The sequence below is a fragment of the Bufo bufo genome, chromosome 7, assembly GCF_905171765.1.
Source record: "Bufo bufo chromosome 7, aBufBuf1.1, whole genome shotgun sequence".
In the NCBI taxonomy this organism is placed as follows: Eukaryota; Metazoa; Chordata; class Amphibia; order Anura; family Bufonidae; genus Bufo; species Bufo bufo.
The window spans coordinates 1,509,362-1,534,614 of record NC_053395.1 but is presented as its reverse complement, the minus strand read 5'-3'; the positions used below and the strand labels follow the sequence as shown (position 1 = coordinate 1,534,614).

At 57.2% G+C, this 25,253-nt stretch overlaps 3 protein-coding genes across 5 annotated transcripts in view; 1 reads left to right on the top strand and 2 right to left on the bottom strand.

The window, feature by feature from the left end:
- The window catches only part of LOC121008516 (TBC1 domain family member 10B-like), a 959,042-nt gene that overhangs the window by 181,531 nt on the left and 752,258 nt on the right, over positions 1-25,253 (bottom strand). The gene's annotated exons all lie outside the window — the stretch shown is intronic.
- PUS3 (pseudouridine synthase 3) lies at positions 1,269-19,440 on the bottom strand. 2 transcript variants are annotated; one of them, XM_040441133.1, is made up of 5 exons: positions 19,356-19,440; positions 16,113-16,479; positions 15,529-16,037; positions 7,791-7,975; positions 1,269-2,101 (listed from the first exon to the last, which is right to left on the bottom strand). In XM_040441133.1, the coding sequence occupies exons 2-5, from the start codon at positions 16,473-16,475 to the stop codon at positions 1,770-1,772; spliced, it is 1,389 nt and encodes a 462-aa protein (XP_040297067.1). In that variant the 5' UTR covers positions 16,476-16,479; positions 19,356-19,440; the 3' UTR covers positions 1,269-1,769. The 2 variants fall into 2 exon arrangements, with proteins under 2 accessions (XP_040297067.1, XP_040297068.1); XM_040441134.1 differs by having other exon boundaries at positions 19,365-19,386.
- HYLS1 (HYLS1 centriolar and ciliogenesis associated) lies at positions 19,439-25,253 on the top strand. Of its 2 annotated transcripts, XR_005780590.1 has the most exons (3): positions 19,439-19,518; positions 24,152-25,101; positions 25,160-25,242. XR_005780590.1 is itself a non-coding variant. In XM_040441143.1 (2 exons), exon 2 carries the CDS (start codon positions 24,172-24,174, stop codon positions 25,048-25,050), a length of 879 nt encoding a protein of 292 aa, XP_040297077.1. In that variant the 5' UTR covers positions 19,439-19,518; positions 24,152-24,171; the 3' UTR covers positions 25,051-25,253. The 2 variants fall into 2 exon arrangements, 1 of the variants encoding a protein (XP_040297077.1); XM_040441143.1 differs by having other exon boundaries at positions 24,152-25,253.

Here is a 25,253-nt window from a genome sequence, read left to right as displayed (position 1 = left end):
GTTACAGCGATACCCCTTCAGCACACACAGTTACGGGGGGCCTGGTTACAGTGATACCCCCTCCACACACCGTTACGGGGGGCCCTGGTTACAGCGATACCCCCTCAGCACACACAGTTACGGGGGACCCTGGTTACAGCGATACCCCTCAGCACACACCGTTACGGGGGACCCTGGTTACAGCGATACCCCCTCAGCACACACCGTTATGGGGGCCCTGGTTACAGCGATACCCCCTCAGCACACACCGTTATGGGGACCCTGGTTACAGCGATACCCCTCAGCACACACAGTTACGGGGGACCCTGGTTACAGCGATACCCCTCAGCACACACAGTTACGGGGGACCCTGGTTACAGCGATACCCCTCAGCACACACCGTTACGGGGGACCCTGGTTACAGCGATACCCCCTCAGCACACACCGTTATGGGGGCCCTGGTTACAGCGATACCCCCTCAGCACACACCGTTATGGGGACCCTGGTTACAGCGATACCCCTCAGCACACACAGTTACGGGGGACCCTGGTTACAGCGATACCCCTCAGCACACACCGTTACAGGGGCCCTGGTTACAGCGATACCCCCTCAGCACACACCGTTACAGGGGCCCTGGTTACAGCGATACCCCTCAGCACACACCGTTACGGGGGCCCAGGTTAAAGTGATACCCCCTCCGCACACACCGTTATGGGGGCCCTGGTTACAGCGATACCCCTCAGCACACACCGTTACGGGGGACCCTGGTTACAGCGATACCCCCTCAGCACACACCGTTACAGGGGCCCTGGTTACAGCGATACCCCTCAGCACACACCGTTACGGGGGCCCAGGTTAAAGTGATACCCCCTCCGCACACACCGTTATGGGGACCCTGGTTACAGCGATACCCCTCAGCACACACCGTTACGGGGGACCCTGGTTACAGCGATACCCCCTCAGCACACACCGTTATGGGGGCCCTGGTTACAGCGATACCCCCTCAGCACACACCGTTACAGGGGCCCTGGTTACAGCGATACCCCTCAGCACACACAGTTACGGGGGACCCTGGTTACAGCGATACCCCTCAGCACACACCGTTACAGGGGCCCAGGTTAAAGTGATACCCCGTCCGCACACACCGTTATGGGGGCCCTGGTTAAAGTGATAACCCCTCCGCACACAGTTACGGGGGGCCCTGGTTACAGCGATACCCCTCAGCACACACAGTTACGGGGGGCCTGGTAACGTACCAGGCTGACATCACAAGCTCCTCATTTCTCATCAATTTATTATAAAAAATAAAAAAAACATTAGAAGTGAGGAAATAAAGTCGTCATTTCGCTGATCTAGAGAAAAGATGGCGGCGCCTCCTGCATCAGCCACATCAGAGGACACCTGGGCTATAGACAGGGGGAGTCCGAACATTTAAAGGTGTTGTTCCACCCCCTTTCTCCGGATCAGACCTGCAGAGGGAAGCGAACTTACCTGCTCCCCGACGCCTCGCTCAGGTCCTCAGATGCAGCCAATGACTGACCATCATGGTGACCTACCTACCTTGCGACCAATTAAAGTGACACAAGGGGGGCAGGACACCGATGTGGCGCCAAAGCGGACATTGACAATGTGGGACCTGAGCGAGGTGGCGGCGAGCACTTAAGTAAGCTTCCCTTTACAGGTCTAACCCGAGGGGGGGTCTGAGGTTAGAAGAAAGAATCTGCGCTGCCATACCATCTGATCGCATGCAGCCACGGTCAGAGATGAGCGGAGGAGACACGGAGGGCATGTTACGGGCGCGATCTCTTGGCACCGGGCTCCGATTCCTCTTCGCTTCCCTTTTGAGTTACAGCTTCCCAGTCTGGAGATGATCCGGAGTCAGCTTCACAGGCTCCTTTCTCATCCATGCCCCCATGATCATCCCGGTTAATGAGATCCTGTCCAGCAGGGGGCGCTGCGATCCGTCCACGTCGAACGTAATGCTGAACTCGATCCTCCAGGGATTGACCGACACGTCTCTTCATTAGAGGTGTATATGTGCGAGCACTGACCCCCTCCACCAGACCACTGCTGTGAGCAACAACCGAGGGCTCACACTGGCTCCAGGGAACCCGATCCTGCCCTGTGGGGCACACAGAAGAGTACCAGGGTAACTATCCAGACACACAAATACCCCTATGCTGCAGTGCTCCTGCTGGACACTAGATGGCATCATCTGTATATCCTATGATGCCCACACACATTCTCAGGGGATAGCATACGTATATTACTCTTCCCGTACTGATCCAGAGCTGCACTCACTATTCTGCTGGTGGAGTCACTGTGTACATACATTACTTATCCTGTACTGATCCTGAGTTACATCCTGTATTATACTCCAGAGCTGCACTCACTATTCTGCTGGTGCAGTCACTGTGTACATACATTACTTCTCCTGTACTTATCCTCAGTTACATCCTGTATTATACTCCAGAGCTGCACTCACTATTCTGCTGGTGCAGTCACTGTGTACATACATTACTTATCCTGTACTGATCCTGAGTTACATCCTGTATTATACTCCAGAGCTGCACTCACTATTCTGCTGGTGCAGTCACTGTGTACATACATTACTTATCCTGCACTGATTCTGAGTTACATCCTGTATTATACTCCAGAGCTGCACTCACTATTCTGCTGGTGCAGTCACTGTGTACATACATTACTTATCCTGTACTGATCCTGAGTTACATCCTGTATTATACTGCAGAGCTGCACTCACTATTCTGCTGGTGCAGTCACTGTGTACATACATTACTTATCCTGTACTGATCCTGAGTTACACCCTGTATTATACTCCAGAGCTGCACTCACTATTCTGCTGGTGCAGTCACTGTGTACATACATTACTTATCCTGTACTGATCCTGAGTTACATCCTGTATTATACTCCAGAGCTGCACTCAATATTCTGCTGGTGCAGTCACTGTGTACATACATTACTTATCCTGTACTGATCCTGAGTTACATCATGTGTTATACTCCAGAGCTGCACTCACTATTCTGCTGGTGGAGTCACTGTGTACATACATTACTTATCCTGTATTATACTCCAGAGCTGCACTCACTATTCTGCTGGTGCAGTCACTGTGTACATACATTACTTCTCCTGTACTGATCCTGAGTTACATCCTGTATTATACTCCAGAGCTGCACTCACTATTCTGCTGGTGGAGTCACTGTGTACATACATTACTTATCTTGTACTGATCCTGAGTTACATCCTGTATTATACTCCAGAGCTGCACTCACTATTCTGCTGGTGCAGTCACTGTGTACATACATTACTTATCCTGTACTGATCCTGAGTTACATCCTGTATTATACTCCAGAGCTGCACTCACTATTCTGCTGGTGCAGTCACCGTGTACATACATTACTTATCCTGTACTGATCCTGAGTTACATCCTGTATTATCCTCCAGAGCTGCACTCACTATTCTGCTGGTGCAGTCACTGTGTACATACATTACTTATCCTGTACTGATCCGGAGTTACATCCTGTATTATACTCCAGAGCTGCACTCACTATTCTGCTTGTGCAGTCACTGTATACATACATTACTTATCCTGTACTGATCCTGAGTTACACCCTGTATTATACTCCAGAGCTGCACTCACTATTCTGCTGGTGCAGTCACTGTGTACATACATTACTTATCCTGTACTGATCCTGAGTTACATCCTGTATTATACTCCAGAGCTGCACTCACTATTCTGCTGGTGCAGTCACTGTGTACATACATTACTTATCCTGCACTGATTCTGAGTTACATCCTGTATTATACTCCAGAGCTGCACTCACTATTCTGCTGGTGCAGTCACTGTGTACATACATTACTTATCCTGTACTGATCCTGAGTTACATCCTGTATTATACTGCAGAGCTGCACTCACTATTCTGCTGGTGCAGTCACTGTGTACATACATTACTTATCCTGTACTGATCCTGAGTTACATCCTGTATTATACTCCAGAGCTGCACTCACTATTCTGCTGGTGCAGTCACTGTGTACATACATTACTTATCCTGTACTGATCCTGAGTTACACCCTGTATTATACTCCAGAGCTGCACTCACTATTCTGCTGGTGCAGTCACTGTGTACATACATTACTTATCCTGTACTGATCCTGAGTTACATCCTGTATTATACTCCAGAGCTGCACTCAATATTCTGCTGGTGCAGTCACTGTGTACATACATTACTTATCCTGTACTGATCCTGAGTTACATCATGTGTTATACTCCAGAGCTGCACTCACTATTCTGCTGGTGGAGTCACTGTGTACATACATTACTTATCCTGTATTATACTCCAGAGCTGCACTCACTATTCTGCTGGTGCAGTCACTGTGTACATACATTACTTCTCCTGTACTGATCCTGAGTTACATCCTGTATTATACTCCAGAGCTGCACTCACTATTCTGCTGGTGGAGTCACTGTGTACATACATTACTTATCCTGTATTATACTCCAGAGCTGCACTCACTATTCTGCTGGTGCAGTCACTGTGTACATACATTACTTATCCTGTACTGATCCTGAGTTACATCCTGCATTATACTCCAGAGCTGCACTCACTATTCTGCTGGTGCAGTCACTGTGTACATACATTACTTATCCTGTACTGATCCTGAGTTACATCCTGTATTATACTCCAGAGCTGCACTCACTATTCTGCTGGTGCAGTCATTGTGTACATACATTACTTATCCTGTATTATACGCCAGAGCTGCACTCACTATTCTGCTGGTGCAGTCACTGTGTACATACATTACTTATCCTGTACTGATCCTGAGTTACATCCTGTATTATACTCCAGAGCTGTACTCACTATTCTGCTGGTGCAGTCACTGTGTACATACATTACTTATCCTGTACTGATCCTGAGTTACCTCCTGTATTATACTCCAGAGCTGCACTCACTATTCTGCTGGTGCAGTCACTGTGTACATACATTACTTATCCTGTACTGATCCTGAGTTACACCCTGTATTATACTCCAGAGCTGCACTCACTATTCTGCTGGTGCAGTCACTGTGTACATACATTACTTATCCTGTACTGATCCTGAGTTACATCCTGCATTATACTCCAGAGCTGCACTCACTATTCTGCTGGTGCAGTCACTTTGTACATACATTACTTCTCCTGTACTGATCCTGAGTTACATCCTGTATTATACTCCAGAGCTGCACTCACTATTCTGCTGGTGCAGTCACTGTGTACATACATTACTTCTCCTGTACTGATCCTCAGTTACATTCTGTATTATACTCCAGAGCTGCAGCTCACTATTCTGCTGGTGCAGTCACTGTACATACATTACTTATCCTGTACTGACCCTGAGTTACATCCTGTATTATACTCCAGAGCTGCACTCACTATTCTGCTGGTGCAGTCACTGTACATACATTACTTATCCTGTACTGACCCTGAGTTACATCCTGTATTATACTCCAGAGCTGCACTCACTATTCTGCTGTTGCAGTATAATACAGGATGTAACTGGGGAACAGTACAGGATAAGTAATGTATGTACACAGTGACTTCACCAGCAGAATAGTGAGTGCTGCTCTGGAGTATAATACAGGATGTAACTCAGGATCAGTACAAGATAAGTAATGTATGTACACAGTGACTGCACCAGCAGAATAGTGAGTGCTGCTCTGGAGTATAATACAGGATGTAACTCAGGATCAGTACAAGATAAGTAATGTATGTACACAATGACTGCACCAGCAGAATAGTGAGTGCAGCTCTGGAGTATAATACTGGATGTAACTCAGGATCAGTACAGGATAAGTAATGTATGTACACAGTGACTGCACCAGCAGAATAGTGAGTGCAGCTCTGGAGTATAATGCAGGATGTAACTGGGGAACAGTACAGGATAAGTAATGTATGTGCACAGTGACTGCACCAGCAGAATAGTGAGTGCAGCTCTGGAGTATAATACAGGATGTAACTCAGGATCAGTACAGGATAAGTAATGTATGTACACAATGACTGCACCAGCAGAATAGTGAGTGCAGCTCTGGAGTATAATACTGGATGTAACTCAGGATCAGCACAGGATAAGTAATGTATGTACACAGTGACTGCACCAGCAGAATAGTGAGTGCAGCTCTGGAATATAATACAGGATGTAACTCAGGATCAGTACAGGATAAGTAATGTATGTACACAGTGACTGCACCAGCAGAATAGTGAGTGCAGCTCTGGAGTATAATACAGGATGTAACTCAGGATCAGTACAGGATAAGTAATGTATGTACACAGTGACTGCACCAGCAGAATAGTGAGTGCAGCTCTGGAGTATAATACAGGATGTAACTCAGGATCAGTACAGGATAAGTAATGTATGTACACAGTGACTGCACCAGCAGAATAGTGAGTGCAGCTCTGGAGTATAATACAGGATGTAACTCAGGATCAGTACAGGATAAGTAATGTATGTACACAGTGACTGCACCAGCAGAATAGTGAGTGCAGCTCTGGAGTATAATACAGGATGTAACTCAGGATCAGTACAGGATAAGTAATGTATGTACACAGTGACTGCACCAGCAGAATAGTGAGTGCAGCTCTGGAGTATAATACAGGATGTAACTCAGGATCAGTACAGGATAAGTAATGTATGTACACAGTGACTGCACCAGCAGAATAGTGAGTACAGCTCTGGAGTATAATACAGGATGTAACTCAGGATCAGTACAGGATAAGTAATGTATGTACACAGTGACTGCACCAGCAGAATAGTGAGTGCAGCTCTGGAGTATAATACAGGATGTAACTCAGGATCAGTACAGGATAAGTAATGTATGTACACAGTGACTGCACCAGCAGAATAGTGAGTGCAGCTCTGGAGTATAATACAGGATGTAACTCAGGATCAGTACAGGATAAGTAATGTATGTACACAGTGACTGCACCAGCAGAATAGTGAGTACAGCTCTGGAGTATAATACAGGATGTAACTCAGGATCAGTACAGGATAAGTAATGTATGTACACAGTGACTGCACCAGCAGAATAGTGAGTGCAGCTCTGGAGTATAATACAGGATGTAACTCAGGATCAGTACAGGATAAGTAATGTATGTACACAGTGACTGCACCAGCAGAATAGTGAGTGCAGCTCTGGAGTATAATACAGGATGTAACTCAGGATCAGTACAGGATAAGTAATGTATGTACACAGTGACTGCACCAGCAGAATAGTGAGTGCAGCTCTGGAGCCTGGGTCATCATAGCGCCTGATGCATCTTCACTCTGTTTACACCTCCAATGTGTTGGCCTTTTTTCACTCCAAAAACGTACCAAAAATGAAGGCACATTTAAACCACGCCCCTTTCTCACATAAGCCACACCCCATTGTCAAATAAGGTGTAAAAAGATTACAGAAGTGTGTAAGGTAGTGCACAAACATGGAGCAAAGTGCGTATGCTAATTTTTGGGGATAAATTGAGCATTTTTAACATCAAATCCGCCCCAAATGGGTTTGTAAACCACGAACAGCGGGCGCCGTCACCGTGGAGAGTCGGCCACTAAGAAACACTGGGCCGCAACTTCTCCAGTCAAACTAATGTGAAAAATGTGACATCTGGACAAAAAAAAAAATAATCAGACACAAGACATAACGGAGTCAACGCGGCCGGTTGTAAGCCACAGGAACGGACGAGGTATACATCACTCATGTGGCAGATTGCACTGCAGACGTTAAGGTGCCTGGTACATTGGGGGCAGTGTATCAGGAGCCTTCATTACCTGTGGCAATGGGCGTGGCGTCTAGGCCGTATAGCGCCATGCGCAGGATGTGGCTCTTCACTGCTTCACGGGTCCACAGTCGCTGCAGATGGGACACAGTGATGGACTGCAAATCCTTCTCCCCGATCCACTCAACGTCATCAAACTCACAGTCGTACAAGACCAGAGGGAACTCCACCGCCATACTGCCAAAAGACCGGAGTGAGAGGTTACATGACATCTCCCCAACTTATCAACTTATATGGCTGGACCAGGCAGGATGACCCCAGACTCCATACAGTGCACATCACAATGCTCCATCGACCAGGCAGGATGACCCCAGACTCCATACAGTGCACATCACACCTCACAATGCTCCACCGACCAGGCAGGATGACCCCAGACTCCATACAGTGCACATCACACCTTACAATGCTCCATCGACCAGGCAGGATGACCCCAGACTCCATACAGTGCACATCACAATGCTCCATCGACCAGGCAGGATGACCCCAGACTCCATACTGTGCACATCACACCTCACAATGCTCCACTGACCAGGCAGGATGACCCCAGACTCCATACAGTGCACATCACACCTCACAATGCTCCACCGACCAGGCAGGATGACCCCAGACTCCATACAGTCCACATCACACCTTACAATGCTCCATCGACCAGGCAGGATGACCCCAGACTCCATACAGTGCACATCACAATGCTCCATCGACCAGGCAGGATGACCCCAGACTCCATACAGTGCACATCACACCTCACAATGCTCCACTGACCAGGCAGGATGACCCCAGACTCCATACAGTGCACATCACAATGCTCCACCGACCAGGCAGGATGACCCCAGACTCCATATAGTCCACATCACACCTCACAATGCTCCACTGACCAGGCAGGATGACCCCAGACTCCATACAGTCCACATCACACCTCACAATGCTCCACCGACCAGGCAGGATGACCCCAGACTCCATACAGTCCACATCACACCTCACAATGCTCCACCGACCAGGCAGGATGACCCCAGACTCCATACAGTCCACATCACACCTCACAATGCTCCACTGACCAGGCAGGATGACCCCAGACTCCATACAGTGCACATCACACCTCACAATGCTCCACCGACCAGGCAGGATGACCCCAGACTCCATACAGTGCACATCACAATGCTCCATCGACCAGGCAGGATGACCCCAGACTCCATACAGTCCACATCACACCTCACAATGCTCCACTGACCAGGCAGGATGACCCCAGACTCCATACAGTGGAGATCACACCTCACAATGCTCCACCGACCAGGCAGGATGACCCCAGACGCCATACAGTCCACATCACACCTCACAATGCTCCACCGACCAGGCAGGATGACCCCAGACTCCATACAGTCCACATCACAATGCTCCACCGACCAGGCAGGATGACCCCAGACTCCATACAGTGCACATCACACCTCACAATGCTCCACCGACCAGGCAGGATGACCCCAGACTCCATACAGTCCACATCACACCTCACAATGCTCCACCGACCAGGCAGGATGACCCCAGACTCCATACAGTCCACATCACACCTCACAATGCTCCACTGACCAGGCAGGATGACCCCAGACTCCATACAGTGCACATCACACCTCACAATGCTCCACCGACCAGGCAGGATGACCCCAGACTCCATACAGTGCACATCACAATGCTCCATCGACCAGGCAGGATGACCCCAGACTCCATACAGTCCACATCACACCTCACAATGCTCCACTGACCAGGCAGGATGACCCCAGACTCCATACAGTGGAGATCACACCTCACAATGCTCCACCGACCAGGCAGGATGACCCCAGACGCCATACAGTCCACATCACACCTCACAATGCTCCACCGACCAGGCAGGATGACCCCAGACTCCATACAGTCCACATCACAATGCTCCACCGACCAGGCAGGATGACCCCAGACTCCATACAGTGCACATCACACCTTACAATGCTCCACCGACCAGGCAGGATGACCCCAGACTCCATACAGTGGAGATCACACCTCACAATGCTCCACCGACCAGGCAGGATGACCCCAGACTCCATACAGTGCACATCACACCTTACAATGCTCCACTGACCAGGCAGGATGACCCCAGACTCCATACAGTGGAGATCACACATCACAATGCTCCACCGACCAGGCAGGATGACCCCAGACTCCATACAGTGCACATCACACCTTACAATGCTCCACTGACCAGGCAGGGTGACCCCAGACGCCATACAGTCCACATCACACCTCACAATGCTCCACCGACCAGGCAGGATGACCCCAGACTCCATACAGTCCACATCACAATGCTCCACCGACCAGGCAGGATGACCCCAGACTCCATACAGTGCACATCACACCTCACAATGCTCCACCGACCAGGCAGGATGACCCCAGACTCCATACAGTCCACATCACACCTCACAATGCTCCACTGACCAGGCAGGATGACCCCAGACTCCATACAGTGGAGATCACACCTCACAATGCTCCACCGACCAGGCAGGATGACCCCAGACGCCATACAGTCCACATCACACCTCACAATGCTCCACCGACCAGGCAGGATGACCCCAGACTCCATACAGTCCACATCACAATGCTCCACCGACCAGGCAGGATGACCCCAGACTCCATACAGTGCACATCACACCTCACAATGCTCCACCGACCAGGCAGGATGACCCCAGACTCCATACAGTGCACATCACACCTCACAATGCTCCACTGACCAGGCAGGATGACCCCAGACTCCCAACAGTGCACATCACAATGCTCCACTGACCAGGCAGGATGACCCCAGACTCCATACAGTCCACATCACACATCACAATGCTCCACCAACCAGACAGGATGACCCCAGACTCCATACAGTGGAGATCACACCTCACAATGCTCCACCGACCAGGCAGGATGACCCCAGACTCCATACAGTGCACATCACAATGCTCCACCAACCAGACAGGATGACCCCAGACTCCATACAGTGCACATCACACCTCACAATGCTCCACCGACCAGGCAGGATGACCCCAGACTCCCTACAGTCCACATCACACATCACAATGCTCCACCAACCAGACAGGATGACCCCAGACTCCATACAGTGCACATCACACCTTACAATGCTCCACCGACCAGGCAGGATGACCCCAGACTCCATACAGTGGAGATCACACCTCACAATGCTCCACCGACCAGGCAGGATGACCCCAGACTCCATACAGTGCACATCACACCTCACAATGCTCCACCGACCAGGCAGGATGACCCCAGACTCCATACAGTCCACATCACACCTCACAATGCTCCACTGACCAGGCAGGATGACCCCAGACTCCATACAGTGCACATCACACCTCACAATGCTCCACTGACCAGGCAGGATGACCCCAGACTCCATACAGTGCACATCACACCTCACAATGCTCCACCGACCAGGCAGGATGACCCCAGACTCCATACAGTCCACATCACACCTCACAATGCTCCACCGACCAGGCAGGATGACCCCAGACTCCATACAGTGAACATCACACCTTACAATGCTCCACTGACCAGGCAGGATGACCCCAGACGCCATACAGTGGAGATCACACCTCACAATGCTCCACCGACCAGGCAGGATGACCCCAGACTCCATACAGTCCACATCACACCTCACAATGCTCCACCGACCAGGCAGGATGACCCCAGACTCCATACAGTGCACATCACACCTCACAATGCTCCACCGACCAGGCAGGATGACCCCAGACTCCATACAGTCCACATCACACCTCACAATGCTCCACTGACCAGGCAGGATGACCCCAGACTCCATACAGTGCACATCACACCTCACAATGCTCCACCGACCAGGCAGGATGACCCCAGACTCCATACAGTCCACATCACACCTCACAATGCTCCACCGACCAGGCAGGATGACCCCAGACTCCATACAGTCCACATCACACCTCACAATGCTCCACCGACCAGGCAGGATGACCCCAGACTCCATACAGTCCACATCACACCTCACAATGCTCCACCGACCAGGCAGGATGACCCCAGACTCCATACAGTGCACATCACACCTCACAATGCTCCACCGACCAGGCAGGATGACCCCAGACTCCATACAGTCCACATCACACCTCACAATGCTCCACCGACCAGGCAGGATGACCCCAGACTCCATACAGTGCACATCACACCTCACAATGCTCCACTGACCAGGCAGGATGACCCCAGACTCCATACAGTCCACATCACACCTTACAATGCTCCACCGACCAGGCAGGATGACCCCAGACTCCATACAGTGCACATCACACCTCACAATGCTCCACTGACCAGGCAGGGTGACCCCAGACTCCATACAGTGGAGATCACACCTCACAATGCTCCACCGACCAGGCAGGATGACCCCAGACTCCATACAGTGCACATCACACCTCACAATGCTCCGACCGACCAGACAGGATGACCCCAGACTCCATACAGTCCACATCACAATGCTCCACCGACCAGACAGGATGACCCCAGACTCCATACAGTCCACATCACAATGCTCCACCGACCAGGCAGGATGACCCCAGACTCCATACAGTGCACATCACACCTCACAATGCTCCACTGACCAGGCAGGATGACCCCAGACTCCATACAGTGGAGATCACACCTCACAATGCTCCACCGACCAGGCAGGATGACCCCAGACTCCATACAGTGCACATCACAATGCTCCACCGACCAGACAGGATGACCCCAGACTCCATACAGTCCACATCACAATGCTCCACCGACCAGACAGGATGACCCCAGACTCCATACAGTGCACATCACACCTCACAATGCTCCACTGACCAGGCAGGATGACCCCAGACTCCATACAGTCCACATCACACATCACAATGCTCCACCGACCAGGCAGGATGACCCCAGACTCCATACAGTGCACATCACACCTCACAATGCTCCACTGACCAGACAGGATGACCCCAGACTCCATACAGTCCACATCACACCTCACAATGCTCCACTGACCAGGCAGGATGACCCCAGACTCCATACAGTCCACATCACACCTTACAATGCTCCACCGACCAGGCAGGATGACCCCAGACGCCATACAGTGGAGATCACACCTCACAATGCTCCACCGACCAGGCAGGATGACCCCAGACTCCATACAGTGCACATCACAATGCTCCACCGACCAGGCAGGATGACCCCAGACTCCATACAGTGCACATCACACATCACAATGCTCCACCGACCAGGCAGGATGACCCCAGACTCCATACAGTGGAGATCACACCTCACAATGCTCCACCGACCAGGCAGGATGACCCCAGACTCCATACAGTGCACATCACACATCACAATGCTCTACCGACCAGGCAGGATGACCCCAGACTCCATACAGTCCACATCACACCTCACAATGCTCCACCGACCAGGCAGGATGACCCCAGACTCCATACAGTCCACATCACACCTCACAATGCTCCACCGACCAGGCAGGATGAGCCCAGACTCCATACAGTGGAGATCACACCTCACAATGCTCCACTGACCAGGCAGGATGACCCCAGACTCCATACAGTCCACATCACACCTCACAATGCTCCACCGACCAGGCAGGATGACCCCAGACTCCATACAGTCCACATCACAATGCTCCACCGACCAGGCAGGATGACCCCAGACTCCATACAGTGCACATCACACCTCACAATGCTCCACCGACCAGGCAGGATGACCCCAGACTCCATAGAGTCCACATCACACATCACAATGCTCCACTGACCAGGCAGGATGACCCCAGACTCCATACAGTGCACATCACAATGCTCCACCGACCAGGCAGGATGACCCCAGACTCCATACAGTCCACATCACACATCACAATGCTCCACCGACCAGGCAGGATGACCCCAGACTCCATACAGTCCACATCACACCTCACAATGCTCCACTGACCAGGCAGGATGACCCCAGACTCCATACAGTGCACATCACACCTCACAATGCTCCACCGACCAGGCAGGATGACCCCAGACTCCATACAGTGCACATCACACCTCACAATGCTCCACCGACCAGGCAGGATGACCCCAGACTCCATACAGTGCACATCACACCTCACAATGCTCCACCGACCAGGCAGGATGACCCCAGACTCCATACAGTCCACATCACACATCACAATGCTCCACCGACCAGGCAGGATGACCCCAGACTCCATACAGTCCACATCACACCTCACAATGCTCCACTGACCAGACAGGATGACCCCAGACTCCATACAGTGCACATCACACCTCACAATGCTCCACCGACCAGGCAGGATGACCCCAGACTCCATACAGTGCACATCACACCTCACAATGCTCCACCGACCAGGCAGGATGACCCCAGACTCCATACAGTGCACATCACACCTCACAATGCTCCACCGACCAGGCAGGATGACCCCAGACTCCATACAGTGGAGATCACACCTCACAATGCTCCACCGACCAGGCAGGATGACCCCAGACTCCATACAGTGCACATCACACATCACAATGCTCTACCGACCAGGCAGGATGACCCCAGACTCCATACAGTCCACATCACACCTCACAATGCTCCACTGACCAGGCAGGATGACCCCAGACTCCATACAGTGCACATCACACCTCACAATGCTCCACCGACCAGGCAGGATGACCCCAGACTCCATACAGTGCACATCACAATGCTCCACTGACCGGGCAGGATGACCCCAGACTCCATACAGTGCACATCACACCTCACAATGCTCCACCGACCAGGCAGGATGACCCCAGACTCCATACAGTCCACATCACACATCACAATGCTCCACCGACCAGGCAGGATGACCCCAGACTCCATACAGTGGAGATCACACCTCACAATGCTCCACCGACCAGGCAGGATGACCCCAGACTCCATACAGTGGAGATCACACCTCACAATGCTCCACCGACCAGGCAGGATGACCCCAGACTCCATACAGTCCACATCACACCTCACAATGCTCCACTGACCAGGCAGGATGACCCCAGACTCCATACAGTGCACATCACAATGCTCCACTGACCAGGCAGGATGACCCCAGACTCCATACAGTGCACATCACACCTCACAATGCTCCACTGACCAGGCAGGATGACCCCAGACTCCATACAGTGCACATCACACCTCACAATGCTCCACCGACCAGGCAGGATGACCCCAGACTCCATACAGTGGAGATCACACCTCACAATGCTCCACCGACCAGGCAGGATGACCCCAGACTCCATACAGTGGAGATCACACCTCACAATGCTCCACCGACCAGGCAGGATGACCCCAGACTCCATACAGTCCACATCACACCTCACAATGCTCCACTGACCAGGCAGGATGACCCCAGACTCCATACAGTGCACATCACAATGCTCCACCGACCAGGCAGGATGACCCCAGACTCCATACAGTGCACATCACAATGCTCCATCGACCAGGCAGGATGACCCCAGACTCCATACAGTGCACATCACACCTCACAATGCTCCACTGACCAGGCAGGATGACCCCAGACTCCATACATTGCCCCTCATCATGCTCCATGCACTTCACTTACTCTCCACCCTCGTCAGACTTGGGGTCACCTATGACCTGGCCTTCCCTGCTGATTCCAGCCCCTAGGCTCCTTTATCCCAGCTCACTTGTATTGGGGCTTGCATGGATTCCTTGTCACATCCAGCAGTTCTCTGATCACTTCCGGCTCTTCTTTGCCCTGACCGATGAGGAAGAGGACTCCCATAATGCACCTGACTTGGTGGTAGAGGAAGGCCAAGCCCTTGATCTGTAGGTGGTAAAGCTGAAAGGGCCCTTCCTCTCCTGACAGCTCCGGCACAGGCTCCACTCTGGCACTCAGGATGGTGCGGACAAAGTTCATCACCCCATTCGCCACATCCATCTTGCAGAGGTTTCGGAAGTCATGTGTCCCCTCCAGCATCTCAGCAGCCTGATGCATCGCGCTGACATTGAGCTGAGCACGAGGGAATAGATAGCGGTAAGTGCGGGAGCGGCAGCTGAAACGTGCACTAAAAGAGGAGGGGACAACGGCCCAGCTCAGAACCCGGATGTCCGGCGGCAGGACGCGGTTCAGCATCTGGGTGTACCGCAGCTCGGGCTTCCCTGCAGTCGCTGAGCGGAGATCAAGAGAGATGACCTGCAGCAAGCACCAGAAGTGGATGAGAAGAGGAATCAAGGGGTCAAGAGCAGCTTCTGCTCCCCTTCTACTCACCTGCGCCAGGGCGCTGACCCCGCGGTCTGTCCTGCCACAGCGATGATAGCTGGAGCTCTGTCTGCGCTCCACCAGCCGCGTCTTGGTCAGGGCACTGAACATCACCTCCTCCACTGTGTTACTAGTGTTCTCCTGACTGGCAAACCCCTGGTAGTTCCAGCCAAGGTAGGCCAGCCGAAGGGCCACATGCTGCTTAGGATGGGCAGAGAAGTCGAAGGGTCTCTGGTGTCGCAGCTTGCTGGGGCGCGCTGCCTCCTCCGAGCGTGGGGAGATGTGGGAGGACAGTTCCTGCAGCCGCTGGACTTCCTTCTCCAGGTCACTCACTCGCTGCCGCAGCCAAACCACCTCTGGCTCAGCAGACATGATCCTGTGGGGAACGACAGAGATCAGCGGCGCTGGAGGAGCGAGACCGCTGCTCTCCTCTTCACACCCAGAACACACAACTTCTATGGGAATCCACAGCGCCCGGAAGGCCGAACACATGCCGACCGGCCGCTCCGTCGGATTCAGGGGGGCTGCGGGGCCCCATTATCGGGATTGGTGGGGGTCCTAGCGGTAGGATCCAATAGTTACTTCTACCAACCGTGACACACTGTAAGCAGTGTTAGGGGCTCAGCCAAGTGTGCCCCCTCCGGACCCCTCCGTCCACCTCTCTGTGCCCCCTCCGGACCCCTCCGTCCACCTCTCTGTGCCCCCTCCGGACCCCTCCGTCCACCTCTCTGTGCCCCCGCCGGACCCCTCCGTCCATCCCTCTGTGCCCCCGCCGGACCCCTCCGTCCATCCCTCTGTGCCCCCGCCGGACCCCTCCGTCCATCCCTCTGTGCCCACGCCGGACCCCTCCGTCCACCTCTCTGGGACCCCGCCGGACCCCTCCGTCCACCTCTCTGTGCCCCCTCCGGACCCCTCCGTCCACCTCTCTGTGCCCCCTCCGGACCCCTCCGTCCACCTCTCTGTGCCCCCTCCGGACCCCTCCGTCCACCTCTCTGTGCCCCCTCCGGACCCCTCCGTCCACCTCTCTGTGCCCCCTCCGGACCCCTCCGTCCACCTCTGTGCCCCCGCCGGACCCCTCCGTCCACCTCTCTGGGACCCCGCCGGACCCCTCCGTCCACCTCTCTGGGACCCCGCCGGACCCCTCCGTCCATCCCTCTGTGCCCCCGCCGGACCCCTCCGTCCATCCCTCTGTGCCCCCGCCGGACCCCTCCGTCCATCCCTCTGTGCCCCCGCCGGACCCCTCCGTCCATCCCTCTGTGCCCACGCCGGACCCCTCCGTCCATCCCTCTGTGCCCACGCCGGACCCCTCCGTCCATCCCTCTGTGCCCACGCCGGACCCCTCCGTCCATCCCTCTGTGCCCACGCCGGACCCCTCCGTCCACCTCTCTGGGACCCCGCCGGACCCCTCCGTCCACCTCTCTGTGCCCCCTCCGGACCCCTCCGTCCACCTCTCTGTGCCCCCTCCGGACCCCTCCGTCCATCTCTCTGTGCCCACGACGGACCCCTCCGTCCACCTCTCTGGGACCCCGCCGGACCCCTCCGTCCACCTCTCTGGGACCCCGCCGGACCCCTCCGTCCACCTCTCTGTGACCCCGCCGGACCCCTCCGTCCACCTCTCTGTGACCCCGCCGGACCCCTCCGTCCACCTCTCTGGGACCCCGCCGTCCACCTCTCTGTGCCCACGCCGGACCCCTCCGTCCATCCCTCTGTGCCCACGCCGGACCCCTCCGTCCATCCCTCTGTGCCCACGCCGGACCCCTCCGTCCACCTCTCTGGGACCCCGCCGGACCCCTCCGTCCACCTCTCTGGGACCCCGCCGGACCCTTCCGTCCACCTCTCTGGGACCCCGCCGGACCCCTCCGTCCACCTCTCTGGGACCCCGCCGGACCCCTCCGTCCACCTCTCTGGGACCCCGCCGGACCCTTCCGTCTAACTCTCTGGGACCCCCCTCCATCCACCTCTCTGTGCCCACGCCGGACCCCTCCGTCCACCTCTCTGTGCCCACGCCGGACCCTTCCGTCCACCTCTCTGGGACCCTCCTCCGTCCACCCCTCTGTGCACCTCTCTGTGCCCACGCCGGACCCCTCCGTCCACCTCTCTGTGCCCACGCCGGACACCTCCGTCCACCTCTCTGTGCCCATGCCGGACCCCTCCGTCCACATCTCTGTGCCCACGCCGGACCCCTCCGTCCACCTCCCTGTGCCCACGCCGGACCCCTCCGTCCACCTCCCTGTGCCCACGCCGGACCCCTCCGTCCACCTCCCTGTGCCCACGCCGGACCCCTCCGTCCACCTCTCTGTGCCCCCGCCGGACCCCTCCGTCCACCTCTCTGTGCCCACGCCGGACCCCTCCGTCCACCTCTCTGTGCCCACGCCGGACCCCTCCGTCCACCTCTGTGTGCCCACGCCGGACCCCTCCGTCCACCTCTGTGCCCACGCCGGACCCTTCCGTCTACCTCTCTGGGACCCCCCTCCATCCACCTCTCTGTGCCCACGCCGGACCCTTCCGTCCACCTCTCTGGGACCCTCCTCCGTCCACCCCTCTGTGCACCTCTCTGTGCCCACGCCGGACCCCTCCGTCCACCTCTCTGTGCCCACGCCGAACCCCTCCGTCCACCTCTCTGTGCCCACGCCGGACCCCTCCGTCCACCTCTCTGTGCCCCCGCCGGACCCCTCCGTCCACCACTCTGTGCCCACGCCAGACCCCTCCGTCCATCCCTCTGTGCCCACGCCGGACCCCTCCGTCCACCCCTCTGTGCCCACGCCGGACCCCTCCGTCCACCTCTCTGTGCCCACGCCGGACCCCTCCGTCCACCACTCTGTGCCCACGCCGGACCCCTCCGTCCACCTCTCTGTGCCCACGCCGGACCCCTCCGTCCACCTCTCTGTGCCCACGCCGGACCCCTCCGTCCACCTCTCTGTGCCCACGCCGGACCCCTCCGTCCACCTCTCTGTGCCCACGCCGGACCCCTCCGTCCACCTCTCTGTGCCCACGCCGGACCCCTCCGTCCACCTCTCTGTGCCCACACCGGACCCCTCCGTCCACCTCCCTGTGCCCACGCCGGACTCCTCCGTCCACCTCTCTGTGCCCCCGCCGGACCCCTCCGTCCACCTCTCTGTGCCCACGCCGGACCTCTCTGTGCCCACGCCGGACCCCTCCGTCCACCTCCCTGTGCCCACGCCGGACCCCTCCGTCCACCTCTGTCCCTCCCGCTCAGTACACTCCAATCTTCACATAACGGACCCCCATTACCGAGCTCACGTGTTTCTTTAATCTCTTCCGGCCCCTGATGATGACGTCACTGTTGCTGCTAGGAAACCGCAGAATTGAAAGGACGCTGCAGCGTGACGTCGGAGAGCGACCGTTACAGCAGGAGCGCGACCGAGAACTGACAACTCAGCCCGCACAGCTCCCGGTAAGTACGGCCTGGACTGAGCGCTGCCAGCCCTCCCCGGTGTCACCCCTCCGGTATCTCACCACCAGGCCTGCCCCGGTGTCACCCCTCCAGTGTCTGACCACCAGGCCTCCCCCGGTGACACCCCTCCGGTATCTCACCACCAGGACCCCCCCCCCCCCCCCCGGTGTCACCCCTCCGGTATCTCACCACCAGGCCTCCCCCGGTGTCACCCCTCCGGTATCTCACCACCAGGCCTCCCCCGGTGTCACCCCTCCGGTATCTGACCACCAGGCCTCCCCCGGTGTCACCCCTCCGGTATCTCACCACCAGGCCTCCCCCGGTGTCACCCCTCCGGTATCTGACCACCAGGCCTCCCCCGGTGTCACCCCTCCGGTATCTCACCACCACGCCCCCCCCCCCCCTCCCCCGGTGTCACCCCTCCGGTATCTGACCACCAGGCCTCCCCCGGTGTCACCCCTCCGGTATCTCACCACCAGGCCTCCCCCGGTGTCACCCCTCCGGTATCTGACCACCAGGCCTCCCCCGGTGTCACCCCTCCGGTATCTCACCACCAGGCCTCCCCCGGTGTCACCCCTCCGGTATCTCACCACCAGGCCTCCCCCGGTGTCACCCCTCCGGTATCTCACCACCAGGCCTCCCCCGGTGTCACCCCTCCGGTATCTCACCACCAGGCCTCCCCCGGTGACACCCCTCCGGTATCTGACCACCAGGCCTCCCCCGGTGTCACCCCTCCGGTATCTGACCACCAGGCCTCCCCCGGTGTCACCCCTCCGGTATCTCACCACCAGGCCTCCCCCGGTGTCACCCCTCCGGTATCTCACCACCAGGCCTCCCCCGGTGTCACCCCTCCGGTATCTGACCACCAGGCCTCCCCCGGTGTCACCCCTCCAGTGTCTCACCACCAGGACCCCCCCCGGTGTCACCCCTCCGGTATCTCACCACCAGGCCCCCCCCGGTGTCACCCCTCCGGTATCTGACCACCAGGCCTCCCCCGGTGTCACCCCTCCGGTATCTGACCACCAGGCCTCCCCCGGTGTCACCCCTCCGGTATCTGACCACCAGGCCTCCCCCGGTGTCACCCCTTCAGTGTCTCACCACCAGGACCCCCCCGGTGTCACCCCTCGGGTATCTGACCACCAGGCCTCCCCCGGTGTCACCCCTCCAGTGTCTGACCACCAGGCCTCCCCCGGTGTCACCCCTCCGGTATCTGACCACCAGGCCTCCCCGGTGTCACCCCTCCGGTATCTCACCACCAGGCCTCCCCCGGTGTCACCCCTCCGGTATCTCACCACCAGGCCTCCCCCGGTGTCACCCCTCCGGTATCTCACCACCAGGCCTCCCCCGGTGTCACCCCTCCGGTATCTCACCACCAGGCCTCCCCCGGTGACACCCCTCCGGTATCTGACCACCAGGCCTCCCCCGGTGTCACCCCTCCGGTATCTCACCACCAGGCCTCCCCCGGTGTCACCCCTCCGGTATCTCACCACCAGGCCTCCCCCGGTGTCACCCCTCCGGTATCTGACCACCAGGCCTCCCCCGGTGTCACCCCTCCAGTGTCTCACCACCAGGACCCCCCCCCGGTGTCACCCCTCCGGTATCTCACCACCAGGCCCCCCCCGGTGTCACCCCTCCGGTATCTCACCACCAGGCCTCCCCCGGTGTCACCCCTCCGGTATCTGACCACCAGGCCTCCCCCGGTGTCACCCCTCCGGTATCTGACCACCAGGCCTCCCCCGGTGTCACCCCTTCAGTGTCTCACCACCAGGACCCCCCCGGTGTCACCCCTCGGGTATCTGACCACCAGGCCTCCCCCGGTGTCACCCCTCCAGTGTCTGACCACCAGGCCTCCCCCGGTGTCACCCCTCCGGTATCTGACCACCAGGCCTCCCCGGTGTCACCCCTCCGGTATCTGACCACCAGGCCTCCCCCCGGTGTCACCCCTCCGGTATCTGACCACCAGGCCTCCCCCCGGTGTCACCCCTCGGGTATCTGACCACCAGGCCTCCCCCGGTGTCACCCCTCCAGTGTCTGACCACCAGGCCTCCCCCGGTGTCACCCCTCCAGTGTCTGACCACCAGGCCTCCCCCGGTGACACCCCTCCGGTATCTGACCACCAGGCCTCCCCGGTGACACCCCTCCGGTATCTGACCACCAGGCCTCCCCGGTGACACCCCTCCGGTATCTGACCACCAGGCCTCCCCCCGGTGTCACCCCTCCGGTATCTGACCACCAGGCCTCCCCCGGTGTCACCCCTCCAGTGTCTCACCACCAGGACCCCCCCCGGTGTCACCCCTCCGGTATCTCACCACCAGGCCTCCCCCGGTGTCACCCCTCCGGTATCTCACCACCAGGCCTCCCCCCGGTGTCACCCCTCCGGTATCTGACCACCAGGCCTCCCCCGGTGTCACCCCTCCAGTGTCTCACCACCAGGCCTCCCCCGGTGTCACCCCTCCGGTATCTGACCACCAGGCCTCCCCCGGTGTCACCCCTCCAGTGTCTCACCACCAGGACCCCCCCCGGTGTCACCCCTCGGGTATCTGACCACCAGGCCTCCCCCGGTGTCACCCCTCCAGTGTCTGACCACCAGGCCTCCCCCGGTGACACCCCTCCGGTATCTGACCACCAGGCCTCCCCGGTGTCACCCCTCCAGTGTCTCACCACCAGGACCCCCCCCCCCCCCGGTGCCACCCCTCCGGTATCTCACCACCAGGCCTCCCCCCGGTGTCACCCCTCCGGTATCTGACCACCAGGCCTCCCCCAGTGTCACCCCTCCAGTGTCTCACCACCAGGCCTCCCCCGGTGACACCCCTCCGGTATCTGACCACCAGGCCTCCCCGGTGACACCCCTCCGGTATCTGACCACCAGGCCTCCCCCCGGTGTCACCCCTCCGGTATCTCACCACCAGGCCTCCCCCGGTGTCACCCCTCCGGTATCTGACCACCAGGCCTCCCCCGGTGTCACCCCTCCGGTATCTGACCACCAGGCCTCCCCCGGTGTCACCCCTCCGGTATCTGACCACCAGGCCTCCCCCCGGTGTCACCCCTCCGGTATCTGACCACCAGGCCTCCCCCCGGTGTCACCCCTCCGGTATCTGACCACCAGGCCTCCCCCCGGTGTCACCCCTCCAGTATCTCACCACCAGGCCTCCCCGGTGACACCCCTCCGGTATCTGACCACCAGGCCTCCCCCGGTGACACCCCTCCGGTATCTGACCACCAGGCCTCCCCCGGTGTCACCCCTCCGGTATCTGACCACCAGGCCTCCCCCCGGTGTCACCCCTCCGGTATCTGACCACCAGGCCTCCCCCCGGTATCTGACCACCAGGCCTCCCCCGGTGTCACCCCTCCAGTGTCTCACCACCAGGACCCCCCCCCCTGGTGCCACCCCTCCGGTATCTCACCACCAGGCCTCCCCCCGGTGTCACCCCTCCGGTATCTGACCACCAGGCCCCCCCCCCCAGTGTCACCCCTCCGGTATCTGACCACCAGGCCCCCCCCCCAGTGTCACCCCTCCGGTATCTGACCACCAGGCCTCGCCCGGTGTCACCCCCTCCGGTATCTCACCACCAGGCCTCCCCCAGTGTCACCCCTCCAGTATCTCACCACCAGGCCTCCCCGGTGTCACCCCTCCAGTGTCTCACCACCAGGACCCCCCCCCCCAGTGTCACCCCTCCAGTGTCTCACCACCAGGACCCCCCCCCCCCCCCCCCCGGTGTCACCCCTCCGGTATCTGACCACCAGGCCCCCCCCCGGTGTCACCCCTCCGGTATCTGACCACCAGGCCTCGCCCGGTGTCACCCCCTCCGGTATCTCACCACCAGGCCTCCCCGGTGTCACCCCTCAAGTGTCTCACCACCAGGACCCCCCACGGTGTCACCCCTCCGGTATCTGACCACCAGGCCTCCCCCAGTGTCACCCCTCCAGTGTCTCACCACCAGGCCTCCCCCGGTGTCACCCCTCCAGTGTCTCACCACCAGGCCTCCCACACCCAGGGCCCCCCCAGTGTCACACCTCCTCCAGTGGCTCACCCCTCTAGTGTCTCACCACCAGGCCTCCCCTGATGTTTCCCCTCCAGTATCACACCGACAATCCTCCTCCAGTATCACACGGCCAGGCCTCCCCCGGTGTCACCCCTCCGGTATCACACGGCCAGGCCTCCCCCGGTGTCACCCCTCCGGTTTCTCCCCGCCAGGCCTCCCCTGATGTTTCCCCTCCAGTATCACACCGACAATCCTCCTCCAGTATCACACTGCCACGCCTCCCCCCGGTGTCAACCCTCCGGTATCACACGGCCAGGCCTCCCCCGGTGTCACCCCTCCGGTATCACACGGCCAGGCCTCCCCCGGTGTCACCCCTCCGGTTTCTCCCCGCCAGGCCTCCCCTGATGTTTCCCCTCCAGTATCACACAGACAATCCTCCTCCAGTATCACACTGCCACGCCTCCCCCCGGTGTCGCCCCTCCGGTTTGCACCGCCAGGTCGCCTCCGGTGGTCACATGTTTACTGTGGTGCATTAAACATTTTCTCCTCAGCTGTATAGCGCCCTCCTTTGGTTGAGCATATGCACGTCCTGTTGGGGGGGGGGGACGCATTTTGAGCACCTGTGATCCCCATTCTCCTGTGTTTTCCAGGTTCCTCTCTTTAGTAGAAGATGTCACTGTCCAGTGGTAGCACTGACCCTGGGAATATCTGCAGCTTCAGGCCCCTCTCCCACAGCTGTACATCAGAATGCTCTCTCGGGAGTGCCTCGCTGACTGTCTCGGTCGAGGAGCTTCGCTCTGAGCTCTCACTTCTGGGGTTCACCTCTGTACCCCAACAAAGGCTCCTACAATTCAAGCAAGACCTTGAGTACCTGATGCGCAGCCGAGCTGCACTAGATGTTTCGTCAGGATCCTCTGCAGACGCAACAGACCCTGGGAAGGAGGGTGAAGCAACGTCTGCGAGTGAAGGAGCCACTTCAGATTGGGACAGGCTCCGTGCAAGGCCGTCCTCCGCTTCTAGTCAGGAGCGTGCATTCCAGGCCCACAGACAATGCCTGGACTCCTACACCAAAAACACATTCAGGGTGGGAGCTCTCGAAAAACCAAGGGCATCAGCTCTGACTCGCAAGGTGCTGCGCAGAAAAAGTGACGGACAAGTTCAGGTGTGTGACGAGTCCCTGCTATCAAGTGACACTGAAGTAGAAGATTCTAGAGCCTCTTCTGGAGAATCGCAAGCAGTGAAATCCTTTATCCGTGTCCCACCACATTCCCTTCTGGAGCAGTATCGGCAGCGCTCTGACCCCGTGGGTCGTTACCAAGACTACAAGCACAGCTGGGAGGCTTTACAGGCGTCTCTGGAGAAGAGTCGGAAGGAGCTTCGCTGGGGGGTCAGAGAGAGGATGATGTCAGCACCCCCCCTACCACTCCCACGAGCCCTCCCAACACCGAATTCATATGTCGTCCCCACAGAGAAGAAACGGTATGGCTTACGATGGGCAGTCCGACAGGACCTTGTGCATGGAAACATCCCACGAGGAAGCTATTCCTAGATGGCTGCGGTCTTCAGGCGTGTGTCGCATACGTGGCTGCGGTCTTCAGGCGTGTCACATACGCGGCTGCGGTCTTCAGGCGTATCACATACGTGGCTGCGGTCTTCAGGCGTGTCACATACGCGGCTGCGGTCTTCAGGCGTGTTGCGAAGTCCTTGATTGGATGTGTTTTGTATGATTTAAATAAATTCACGTACTTTTTA

Coding starts and splice junctions, on each gene's coding strand:
- HYLS1 (XM_040441143.1), top strand. CDS start 24,172: ATGTCACTGTCCAGTGGTAGCACTGACCCTGGGAATATCTGCAGCTTC.
- PUS3 (XM_040441133.1), bottom strand. CDS start 16,475: ATGTCTGCTGAGCCAGAGGTGGTTTGGCTGCGGCAGCGAGTGAGTGAC. Junction 16,038..16,112: donor GGGTCAGCGCCCTGGCGCAG/GTGAGTAGAAGG, acceptor TGCTTGCTGCAG/GTCATCTCTCTTGATCTCCG. Junction 2,102..7,790: donor CGCCACGCCCATTGCCACAG/GTAATGAAGGCT, acceptor TGTGCCCCACAG/GGCAGGATCGGGTTCCCTGG.